This window comes from Acomys russatus, chromosome 24 (genome assembly GCF_903995435.1).
Source record: "Acomys russatus chromosome 24, mAcoRus1.1, whole genome shotgun sequence".
Lineage (NCBI taxonomy): Eukaryota > Metazoa > Chordata > Mammalia > Rodentia > Muridae > Acomys > Acomys russatus.
In genome coordinates this window covers 46,422,984-46,436,181 of record NC_067160.1, presented here as the reverse complement: position 1 = coordinate 46,436,181, position 13,198 = coordinate 46,422,984, and the positions used below count along the sequence as shown (strand labels likewise).

Sequence of the window (13,198 nt, the reverse complement as noted above, 5' to 3'; positions counted from 1 at the left end):
ATCAAAAATAATAATTAAAGAAGGAAGTTTGCTACATAATACATTCTTTTTTGTCATCAAGATAAAACAGAAGGAAAGAAAGAATAATTCTGACACTTTATATGAAGTTGTATGTTTGGAAAGTGAGTCAGAGAGAGAGAGGAGGAAAACTACAGCCAGTCCTTCAGTTCGTCTGCCACAATCTGGATCCCAGAGCTCTATGATCCCCTCTCCTCCAGAGGATGATGAAGAAGAAGGTAAGTGTAGAAAGGTTGGTTTGTGTGTAGGATTGGAGAGCTGTGCATACTGCTGCAACTTCCTCTTTATGGGGGCCTGGCAGTGGGATGTGGTCACAAGTGAGTACTTGTGAGAGTCTCCCATAGACAAGCAACTAGGAGATGCTAAAACATAGTTGACGTTGCCCTCCCCCAAGATACTCAGTGTGTGTGTGTGTGTGTGTGTGTGTGTGTGTGTGTGTGTGTTTTGTACTTGTGCCAGGAATGTGTTCTTTCCTTTCACTCTGTGGATTGCACGTATCACCCTGAGGTCACCAGGCTTTGCAGCAAGCACCTTTACCCAGTGAGCCATCTCACCAGCCTACATTGGGTATTCTTTAAGATACTTGTAATCAGATTGGGAAAATGAGATTTTATTGTCTGTTTGTTACTATTTAAAGGTAATACAAAGAAGTGGGGAGTAGAAGGAAGTTTTGGGTACAGGCAACAGTACAAGGGCTTCATTTTTAATGAATGAAACTGGGATGATAGAAGGTCATCTGAGTTTGTATCTGTGAAGTTCACGCAAAGTTCATGAAATAAATTTCTCATTGTAGAGAGTTTGTGGGACATCATAAAGTGGTTTTTGAGTTAGGATTGAAAGAGCAAAAACTCAGTGGAGATGAATACGCTGCCCTAAACATTTCTGGCTAAGCTATCACATTAACAAAAATTATAGAAGTGCAAGGAATGGTTAACTTTGTAAAAAGAGATAAATATCCATGATTACATGTGTTTTTTTCAAGTTGAGAGTAAGCGCTGACTTTTAAGGTCTGTAGGGGTCTCTCTCTCTTGCGCTCGCGCGCTCTCTCTCTCTCTCTCTCTCTCTCTCTCTCTCTCTCTCTCTCTCTGTTGTTGTTGTAAGTCCCATTGTCTTGTGATTAATCACCTTATGGTCAGTTTTTAGCACTGTTAACTCCTAACAATCAAATGCTTAAAGTCGTGGTAGCAAAGTGCCTCATTCTCATAATCCTCACAGTAAGCCTGGAAAATAGTTATTATTATTGTCCTTATTTTTCTCATAAATAAATAGAATTGGAGATAAATAAAATTGCCCCAGGCTACACAGATAGAAACTGGCAGTCATCATATGATATTTAAATTTTTTGGGTGAATTCAGTAGGTCTACTGTTGTTAGTAGGGGGAAATAAGCAAGAAAGGCACCTGTAGTCCATGGCGAGGAGGTGGGTGCTACACCTCCAACTCTGCAGAAGAATAGGGATCTGTTTGCCCTGTGTTGTATCCTTAGTGCTTACCACAATACCCAGTGTGTGGAAGGTAGTCAGAAAATATTGGCAGATGAGTTAAGTCCTAGGACCCCCCCCCCCCCCAACAAGAAATTTGTGACAGGAGATCTGGAGTGCAGTGGTCTTGGCCATGCCTTCTTTAGTCAAAATCCTTCTAATCCAGCTTTCCCACCAGGAACCCTATGTGGTGTTTGTTCCTTGGGGGGGGGGGGGGGCATTCTCCGAAGAGGTTTCTCACCTAGAGGGCCTCTGACAGAAAAGCTGTACTTTGAAAACAACATTCTGAAATGAATGGCTTTGCATTCCCTATTTCTCCCCCTAACCTGGGGACCTGGGACTCTAGTGACAAAGTCCATGCCATTACTGTTGGTTTTTTGAGAGTCCACAGCAGTGGGAGAGAGTGGGGAAGGCAGACCATCCTGCTACTTCTGAAGGACTTAGATTTCATTGTGTAACTGGGTCTTGTCAGCAGCACCCAGGCCACTTTAGCACACGGTTTCATGTCTGCCTTCGTGGGTAGTATATGATGGGTGTTTTAATGAGTGGGAAATTGAGAAATTACAAAGTAGAATTTGAGGAAATTGTCCGTAGTGTCTTGAGCTTTTTCTGCTCTTCATTATTCATATACAGAAATGTTTCAGTTATATTCAATCTGTCTTTCCCTTGTGTCACAATCAAAACTATTATACAAAATGTTTCAATATAAGAAATTTAATAATAAGTGTCAAACACTTGTGAGCTTTCAGAGTCAGTGCTTTGTAATAGGACTCTGGAGGAGGAGGGCATGATGAAGCTGTACTCCCAGTTTTGCTTGGTGAGGATGCATGAGGACAAACACTGTTTCACCAGTTAATGAGAATGTAAAGTACTTTAACTCTCTGAGAAGACAGTTGGTCAGGCAGTTACTAAATCCTTAAAACAATGGTTTTTATCTTAGGAAGTTCATTTCTAGGCATGTCCCCAATAAAGCAGTGAAACAGCATAATCCTAATACTGCAGATAGCAAAACATTAAAAACCCACCAGTGCTCAGAAAGAAGGTTAAAGTTGATATCATCATTTTTTGTTTTCTCATCTTTGGTGCTGGATGTGCACCTGTCTGTGACTGAGCTACATCCTCAGCCCTCAGTGTCACTTTCTTTACCACCTGCATTTTTTTATACTCTCTAAATCCTGATTAACTAAATTGAAAATGATCTTATTTATTTTAGTGTATCGGCATTTTGCCTACATATATCTCTATGCACCATGTATATTCCTGGCATCCAAGAAGGAAAGAAAAAGGCTTTAGATCCCTTGGGACTATAGTTAGAGGTGGTTGTGAGACACCATATGGGTGTTGGGGACTGAATCCAGGTTCTCTGGATGAGTAGTTACTGTCCTTAACTGCTGAATCATCTCTCCAGCTCCCTCTAAGTTCTTAATTAATTTTCATTATTTAAATTTTAAATTATTTATTTTCTACCTTTTAATATTTTGTTTTGTTTTAAATTAATGTCATTTGTAGAACATTTATAAAGTCATAATGTCATCAAAGATCAGAAAAAAATATTTATGATAATTCATCGTTCACTCAGGCAGTGATTATTAATGTCTTGGTATGTTTCATTCCCATCTTTTTAGTGTTTTTAATAGATCATAATGATTACTTAACTCTTTATATTTTTATTATATCATTATGTAAATACAAACAGTTGTGTTCAGTTACCTTCTCTACATGTCATAATTCATTAGATGTCATTATAGCATTTTCAAACATGTAAAGGTAGAAGTGGGGAGAGCAGGCTCGGAAGTGGAGCAGGAGAGAAGATCAACAAAAGGCACTGTTTATTCCACCACTTACCACTACTTCTTTATTACACTCTTAGGTGGCTAAGTTTGTTGTTTACCATTTTAAGTAAACTGTTCAATGTTTTTGTATATAAAGCTACTTACTTAGGAAAAGGAGAAAGAACACTCCACATTTTGACTTCTATATTTTGTAGATAAATAACTCCTATAATTGACATAATAAAGACCTATATAGAAAGCAGAAGAGGTTATAAAAAGAGCTTGTACAAGTTATAAAAGCATTGTGTCTGTGACAAAGTTATTCACATTTGTACATAAATACTAAGCACATATATTGTGGCTCTATGTTCCCAAAAAAGGTTTACATTTGCCTTTATATTCCCATGTGGTTCTTTTTCATAAGCACAAGTTTTGCTTATCACAGATAATGATGAACCTCTCTTGAGTGGATTTGGTGATGTTTCCAAAGAATGTGCAGAAAAAATCCTTGGAACATGGGGAGAACTTCTGTCCAAATGGTGAGTTACAGACTGCACTGCTCCTCCCGTGACTCTCACTTCTTAGCTGATGCTCAGTTTGGAACCAATAACAGGGATCTGCAAGTAAGATCTCGCTCTAGAATCTCTCAGATTCTAATAACAGCAAAGCTATGAATCAGTCTAAGACCATCAGAAGCCTAAGAAAGTCTTGCTGATAGAAAAAATGTCCAGACATGGAATTCACAGACAGTTGGTCCTGTATGTTGGAGAAGCTAGGAATGGCTGGCTGTTGATTATAGCCATGAGAACTGTTGCCACTGTCCCATCACTAACGCCAGACTGAGGGAGTGTAACTCTGTAGCAGCTTGCACAAAGGAGACTGCCCCACAGATCTGCTTGTGGCTACAGAAAGCTATTTGTAAGAGTGTGCCTTCTCCTAGAAGAGTGAAGAAACACAGTGGTTACAGGACTGGCTCTTTAATACTCTGAAATTAGATGCTATTAGAAGTCCATTAAACTTCAAATTTAGACATCCTTTACAGCTTCTGGTGCAAGGAATTCCATAGGGTTTCAAAGTAGGGATGTGCTTCCAAAATGTAGCTACTGGTGCTGTGTATGAGGCAGGTCAGGCCTGCCTTGTTTGCCTTTGTGAAGATACCAACCTGCATGTTATCCAGGCCGGATGTTTAACAGTTACACCAGTGGCCTATTAGCCGGCTACACACATGGTGAAATGCCTTAAGAATCTATAATAATAGGAGACAGTTCACCTTCACGGTCTGTTTTCCTCTCTTCCAATTATTAGTGATTCTCAGTGTTAGATAATTTTCTCCATGGACTTCAAAGATATCTAAGTACAATTGGCAAGTAGAAAAATACAGAAATCAGATATTGGCAGATTTTCCATTGCCATTTGTGTGGGAAATTTTTGTATAAAGGTCAGGCAAAAAAAACAAAACAAAAAAACCATTAATGTAAGTCAGAGTGCTTCAATAAACAAAACACCAGTTCGCCATTTACAACAATTCTAAATAAATCTGTTAAATTGTTATGAAGAAAAAAATTAGGTCACTGTGTTTGTGTGTGTGTGTGTGTGTGAGAGTGAGTCTGTGTGTGTGTCTGCATGTATCTACTTAGGTGGGATTTTCCCTGCCTGTGATACATACGATACCTGGAATGACACAGCAGAGTATCTCAAGCAAAACATGGGTGCCTTGCTGTATCCATTTTTTTACTGCTAACACATGTATATTCCCAGTTTAGTCTTAGTCTGGAAATATATCTCTGTAATGGAGCACTTCCCTGGCATGCTTGATGCCCTCAGTTTAATCCTCAAAACTGCAAATAAAACATGGTTGATTCCTGCAAGCTAGATGTGGTGGACCATGTCTACAGTCTCAGTGTTGGCATATGGAAGGAGGAAGATGAACACTTCAAGTCCAGCCTGGTTTATATGGCAGAATTTGTCTCAAAAACAAGAATTTGCCCGAGCATGGTGTCTCATGTTTAGTACTCACAAGGCAGAGGCAGAGGATCTCTGAATTTGATGCCAACCTGATCTATATAGTGAATTCTAGACCAGCCAGGGCTATGTAGTGAGACCCTGTTTAAAAACAAAAGTAAAACACACCAGAAGAGTTTGGCAACGATGTTAGGCAGCACTATTCTTTGCCCTGTTTTCAAAGAGTACACCCTTTGGGTGTTGATTAGCATAACTAGAGAGGTACCCTGGTGAGACACATATGTAGTGTCTTTTCTTCCTTGGTAGGATCTCTTGGAGGGAAAACCTAAATTAAAAAGTGATCTGATCTTGTCTCCATTGCTGATGCTCCTAGCTGTTAAGGTTGTCATTAAAGTTCCGTATGGGCCTCGTACATTAAGGGTTTTTTCCCTTAACAAGTTTTGACTTTTAAGTCTTTCGTTGTATTTTTAGTAAAGCTGTGTCTCAGCAGATGTCAGTGCCCCTAAGGGCATCTACACATCCAGCACTGCACATGGGCACCATCTGCTATGACATTCTCACAGTGTTTTACTTTTCGACAAAACACTCTATATTGGGAAATGTCAAATATGTACAAAAGAAAGCAACCAACCAAAGCATGAGTTGTCTTTAGATGCACAACTGTAATGCATGAACTGTGCCAAGCCCTTGGGAATGCCTCTTGTTAAATTGTGATGGTTCTTTCCTATCAGGAGACAGGATTGCTGATAATTCTATCAGTTTCATTTTCAGCTCAGTGGACTTAGAGTGTATGGTCTATTGCTGTAGGAATTTTATATGTATGAAATGTCTCTGGGCTAAACCAGCATTTAAATTCAGTGTTGACAGGACTTCATAATAGCATAGTTAAAAGCATCTCGACACTGTTTACAGTCCAGACCTCATTTTCTGTCCAGGGGCTCACTCTGTAGTCTAGGTTGGCCTCGACCTTGCTGAGAGCCACCTGTCTCTGCCTAGGATTTAATTATTGTGCCAGCACACCCAATAAGACCTCATTTTACTTCTGTGAATCCAGCACATTTTGTGTGATGGCTCAGTATGTTTTGTTGTCAAACTTTGTTACTCATAATCAGCTGTGTCCTCCCTTTCTCTTAAATATATTAACTGAATTCCCATCTGTTTCTGCTAACTGCTGATTGTCTCAACTGCTTTTGCTTGTTTGAATTATGTTTTCAGATATATCTAGTCTATTTCATCCATCTCAATATCTTTGTCCATCCTCTAGTATATAGTAGAATAGTATGCATTGAGCTGGGTACAGTGGCGCACGCCTGTAATCCCAGCACTCAGGAGGCAGAGGCAGGCTGATCTCTGTGAGTTTGAGGCCAGCCTGGTCTACAGAGTTAGTCCAGAACTGCCAGGGATACACAGAGAAACCCTGTCCAAAGTGGGGGAGGGGGGAAGGGAGAATAGTAAGCATTGTAATGTCATGGAACTTAGAAGCTTGTAAAACTACTTGTAGCCATATTGATTAAAATTTATGGATGTTACGGTTGCAGTGTTGGCAGTTTAAACATTTACCATATACCTAGCACAACACTAAATTGTATGCAGTCTTTCAACTATAAAAATATTACAGATTTCTGCATTTTCACACAAAGGTTAGGTGTTCTAATACGTAAACTAGCAAACCCAGAAGTTCTTAACATAGCAAATGTGATCCTGAAGCTAACTTATCTACCGAAAGTAGATTTTAATAACTGTATTTGTATCTGTGTGTCATTCTCCAGGTTCATTTGACTATGATTCTAGGAGGATAGGAGCACTGATGTCCTCAGTATAAAATAGTATGCAAGTTATATGTAGAGTTGATACTGTCAATGGCTAAAATCATTCTGAAGGAAATTTTACTAGTGTAAGTTAGGGTTAACAAATTTTTCTGTGAAGGGACAAATACTAAATATTTAAGATTTTGTGTGAGAGTCTTATCACAACTATTCACCTCTGCTATTGAAAATCAAAACAGCTCTTACCTCTCTCCTCTCCTCTACTTGCTCCTCCCTCTTACTTTCTATCTCTCCCTCTTCTTTCCTCTCTGGAGTATCTCCCCCCCCACCCTTTTCTTCTCTCCCCGTGCTCATTTAATAAACTTCATATAATATAAAAAAAAGAAAAGAAAAGAAAATCAAAATAATCTAACAATAGCTGGAAAAGTACACATAATTGTGTATCAGTTGTCATGTTTATTTATCCTAAGGCCATAGTGTCTCAGACCTGTAATTAGCAGAGTTACTAGTACTGTTTCTTGATAACAGCTCTCCATACATACACACATGGAAGGAAATGCTTATATGAGATTGCCCATATCTCTCAGTCAGGGTACAGAATCATAGAACAAGTAACAAGCAGTGTTTAAAAACACTGCATTGTTCTCATAGAATGTAAAAAGTCTGACCACTTTATAATGTGCTGGTGGTTCTTTGTGTCACTGATTTCTGCTTTAATCTGATAGTCACAAGAGCATATCTGTGTCAGGATCCTGCTTTAGTGACTTAATAGTGTCTCTCCAGTCACAGCACAGCTGCGACTTGATGGAGGAGCACTCATGAATCTGAAGTCTCAGGAGCACCTGCCTTCAGTGAACTTACTAGCCTCCTTGACCTCTCTGCATCTGTAATCTAGAGACAACATTTGCCTTTATGATAGGGTTAGTTTAAGACACACAGATCATGGCACGGAGATCATGCCAGTGTTTCAAGACAGGCTTTGTTTTGTCCATTTTATATGTGAAGCCCAAAACCCAAGGCTTTCCTAACTTGCATTGTTGTTGCAGTAAGAATGTTCTTATCACAGTCAAAAGCAGGAGGATCTCTGTGAGTTCAAAGCCAGTCTGGTCTACAAAGTAAGTCCAGGACATTCAAGGCTACACAGAGAAGCTCTGTCTTGAACTCCTCCCCTCCCAGCAAAAAAAAAAAACAAACCCAAAAACTTAGCTACCACAGATACTCAAGCTGTTTCTTGAGGAGACATAGAATCTGCTGAAAACATACTTGAAATATTTTAACTGAGAATATATAAATATGCAGTTCATAGCTACTGTTGGAAGGCTAAGCCTTTGTTTCTTTGTGCCCATTAATTGCAATTTTTCAAGGACTCATTTTTATTCATGTGTGTGTGTGGTTTTGCCATTTGTGTGCAGGATAGAGGTGGACAGAAGGAAGACCCAGAGTTAGAGGTGTTTGTGACCCAGCTGGGTCTCTTCAAGAGCAGCAGAGCGTTTCTCCAGCACCTAGGTGTAGTTCTGCTCTAAGTTGTACATAAGCCTCAACCAAAAAGCATCCCTGCAGTTCCCAGTTACTTTTTGTTTGCTTGGTCAGTCGGATTTTCTAGACAGGGTTTCTCTGTGTAGCCTGGCTATCCAGGAACTCACTCTGTAGAACAAGCTGGCCTCGAACTCAGAGATTCACCTGCCTCTGCCTCCTGAATGCTATGATTAAAGCCACCTTCAGGCTTCCAGTTCTACATTTTTGATGATGTTTTAAAGACACTGAGACACAGTGGTTTTCAGGTACCATGTCAATGCTTAATCTTTCATTATTATTACTGCCTTACCTTTTCATGCCTTTGTAAACCATTTTATTTTCATTATGGAATCTTTCAGAGCATTTTCCTTTGCTAAAGTAATGAATTACGGCTTTATTTTTAGGCATCTCAACTTGAGTGTGAGACCAAAGCAGTTGCCATCCTTAGTGAGAAGTGGTGTCCCAGAAGCTCTTCGTGGAGAAGTCTGGCAGCTGCTAGCAGGCTGCCACAACAACGACCACTTAGTAGAAAAATACCGAGTTCTCATCACAAAGGTCAGAAAGGTCATAGGGTTCAGAGTGAATGGTGGGATGTTTCATAATTTACCTTACATAAGTATAGCCCAAAGATGTTTTTTCTCTTGGAACAAGCATAAATGCACAAAATTTACTTTCTCTGTTGAGTTTATCTCAGTGGTGGGACATATCCCTTAATCCGCTGTATATCTTAGTCCTTCCATCCTAGATTAGTATTTTGAGCCAGGTCATTTGTGTTTCCAAATGTTTCTTTCTTTCTTTCTTTTTTTTTTTTTTTTTTGGTTTTTCAAGCCAGGGTTTCTCTGTGTAGCCTTGGCTGTCCTGGAACTCACTCTTGTAGACCAGGCTGGCCATTATGTTGGTGTGGGGGTTTTGTTTTTAATTCTCTTGTAGGTTTTTTGTTTATTTGTTTTTTCTTTCTTTCTTTTTCTTTTTTGTTTTTTTTTTTTTTTTTTTTTTTTTTTTTTTTTGAGACGATTTCTCTGTGTAGCCCTGGCTGTCCTGTAACTCTCTCTGTAGACCATGCTGGCCTCAAACTCATAGATTCACCTTCTTCTGCCTCCCAAGTACTAGGCTTAAAAATGTGCATCACCACACCCAGCTGTTTGTTTGTTTGTTTGGCTTTTAAAATGGGATCCTGATCTTGTCTAGAATTTACCATACAGCCAAGACTGGTTTTGAACCTGTGTCAGTTCTTCTACCTAAGGCTCCAAAGTGCTGGCATTTTAAGCATGAGGCACTATATATTTCCCCCTAGAAGTATGCTTTTTGAAAAGAAGGCCTTTTAGTTTCTACACTTAACACTAATAGGTGATAGGTATATTTAAAACCTGGGTTATAAAGATACAGATTCCCTCATAGCATTTGAAATCTTTAAAAATTGTGTTTACATTTTATTTTCTTTGAGTATGTATGTGAGTGTGTGTTTGGGCACCCTAGTGCCCTAGTACATACATGTATGGGTAAGGGGCAGAGGAAAACTAGTAAAAATCCATTCTATCTATCTTAACATGGGGCCCAGGGACAAGACTTAGTCCCCTTTAACTACTCTACCCCAACTTGGGAATTTTTCATATGACAAAAAGGTAAAATCTTTATAAGGAAAATGTTTAAATTTTATTAGGAGCGTATATTGCTTTTTTAAATGGTTAAAACAACATACAAAAAGGATATATGATCTTCAAAAGAAAATGAATGTCTAACATAAACAGAGTTATGAGCCTCAGAAGCCAAACTCAAGAATAGATGAAGGACCTTTGTTGAGTATACCTGACAAAACATAGTGGAAGTAATAATAGAGTGGTTTATTTTCCCAGAACCTCAGAGTGTCTTTTTATCGGTGTATAGCTCTTGAGACAGGTTGAGAAAAGAGTTTATTTGTATCACTCCCTCCATGGCTCAGGAAACACTGCACACAGAGGAAGGAGCTGCAGGCTATCGGGATGAGACCTGATATGCTGTGGTCATATGGTGGGGCAGGAGGTCCCCTTCTGACAGGGTTATAGGGCAGAAGAGAGAGGGAGGGTGGGAACAGGAACATACAAGCAAGGAGATAACAATTGGGATGTAATATGAATACATTATAATAAATTTAGAAGAAAAGGAAAAAAATACCTGAAAACAACAACAGAAAAAGAATCTTAAGTGCAGGGTCTTCCTGTGCTGTTGTCTGGATATGTGGACAATCAAGAGCTACTGAAATGTAGCACACACAGTTGCACATGGTGCATAAAGCTTTGTAATATCAAGAGACAGTGGCCCTGGATTGTATATTTATTGTGCTTTTATGATTGTTTTAGAATGTACTCTTTCTACTTATAAAATCTTGAGCCAAGTAGTGATAGCTAACTCCTCTTATCCCAGCACCAGGGATGTAGAGGCAAAAGCAAGACAGCAAGCAAGAAAGAAGTGTTGAATGTTACCAAGACTTTTTCAGTATAGAGTCCATTCTAGAAAACATGCCCTTAGGGTTGTTATGTTTTGATTTTTGAGACAGGGTCTCACCATGTAGCTTTGGCTAACGTGAAGCTTGGCATGTAGACCAGGCTGGCCTCACAGAGATCCACCTGCTTCTGCCTTCTAAGTTTTGGGACTAAATCACCACAGCAGACAAGCACTTGTAGGTTTCCTTCTGGTCTCTAGTCCTAGTCTCCAGTGTACTTGTGAGTTTTAACAGAAGCCTAGGAAGTGATTCCCTGAGCCTGCCTCCCTGCTTGTCTCATTACTGTGTTTGAATCAGACAACATGTAAGCTGGAGTTGAGCATGGGGAAAAAAAAGAAGGTTCTTTGCAATTTGCAGCTTCCAGAACCTTCCTCAGTCTTCTGTCTTTGGCTATATTTAATAATACTTCATATTTTATGTCATTTTCTCTTACTATTCCTTTTGATTTAATGCTTAGTATTCAAAATTTACAGGAAGTGTTTCTACAGTAAATGCATTTTATAGTGAGTGACTGTGGGTCAACTGCACACCCTGACATTCTCCTTCCCAGCCACTCATTCCTTCTCAAATGTGTATATGTCCTTTCCTCTGCTGAGCTTTGATTTCAGTTGTAAGACTTTGGTGCAATTACAAACTCATATCCAGACCCTAAGTAAGCAATATTTTATGTCTTAATTGCTTGTGCAGTGGAGGCCCAGCCACATCTTACAAGTCTAGAAATAGAATGCACCAATGACAGTGTCATCACTGAGCAGATTGTTTCCTTCTGAAATAAAAATATCTCTCTGGAATGTAATAGGCAAGGACTGAAATCACAAGAATGCAGCTCTGGGCACCCAGCAATGAAAGACTGTCTGTTTAGCAGGAAGCACATGCAGTGAGGAAGCTGAGCACTGGTTCACCATTCTCACGCTTCCATTTATAAACTCACATGATGTGCTGTACCTTGGACCAGTCATTGGGATGTCAGATGAGGGTGCTTCTGTGTTACTGGATTATATGCACACATTTAACCATCAGTGTAGAAATTTGTTTTTTGAAAATTTGCTTCAATAACAAAGAACCTATCAACCTTTTTCATATCATTATTTCCCAAACAGTAAAGTATAACAAATATTTACATAGCGTTTACATCATATTGTGTATTTTTATGTAATTTACAAGAGTGTTGTATAAAAGTGCTCGAGATGGAACCCAGGATCTTGGACATGAAAAGCAAGCATTCTACCATATTCCCTAGTTCCCCACTGCCTTATTTTACATAAGGCATTTAGCATCCATGAATTTTATATCCAATAGAGTCCTGTAACTGATTTTTCTTGGATACTGAGAGATTACTATAGTGTTTCTTGAGTTACCTCAACACAGACCATAATTCTACCATTTCAAAATAGGTACTCCTGCTGTATAAGAAATTAGAGGGTTGGAGAGAAGGCTTGGCCATTAGCAGCACTTATTGCTCTTGCCATGGACCTGGGTTAGGTTTGGTTCCTCTCATCTGCACAGCAACTCACAACTGCAGTTCTAGTTCCAAGGTATTAGATGCCAATATGTAATGCACATAATCTTATGCAAATACATACACGTAAAAATAAAAACTAAGCTAATTAACTTCTATTAATGAAAAGGCATATTGTTAGTTGCCTTTAAAACTTTATTTTGTAAGCCAGGCGTGGTGGTACATGCCTCAAGAGGCAGAGGTACGTGGACCATTGAGTTCGAGGCCAGCCTGTTCTACAAAGCGAGTCCAGAATAGCTAAGGCTGCACAGAGAAACTCTGTCTTGAAAAACAAACAATGCAAAACAAAAAACCACCTATATTTTGTGTAAGGAAGAGGGCTGTTGGTACTGAGTAGGTAGAGGAGAGTGGGAGGAAATTTGAACATAAAGTATACTGATTCACATGTGAAATTCATTATTTGTGCACTAAAAAGTATGTAAACAAAATATAGGAGATATAACACAAACTACCTTGTATGATTTGCTGCCATAAAGCAATTACTGTTGTAGGTCATTTTAAATTACTTGTGAAAATAAATAATCTGCATATCTTTATGAAAACATTTCCACTCCATTGAGTGTGTCAAATCTAAGAAGTTGTAAGGTTTCATGAATTCCAAGAATGTGTGTGTATGTGTATGTATGTAGGCTTGACCATTTAAAAATTGTTAGTATTTAGGATTTTGTTTTTATCCACAGAAGTTTT

The 13,198-nt window shown here is 39.0% G+C and overlaps 1 protein-coding gene across 1 annotated transcript in view; it reads left to right on the top strand.

The window, feature by feature from the left end:
- Rabgap1 (RAB GTPase activating protein 1) overlaps positions 1-13,198 on the top strand; it is a 136,743-nt gene that overhangs the window by 68,206 nt on the left and 55,339 nt on the right. The window contains exons 11-13 of the mRNA XM_051166374.1: positions 62-236; positions 3,716-3,809; positions 8,918-9,068. Coding sequence (XP_051022331.1) covers positions 62-236; positions 3,716-3,809; positions 8,918-9,068 — 420 coding nt within the window. The remainder of the gene's footprint in view (positions 1-61; positions 237-3,715; positions 3,810-8,917; positions 9,069-13,198) is intronic.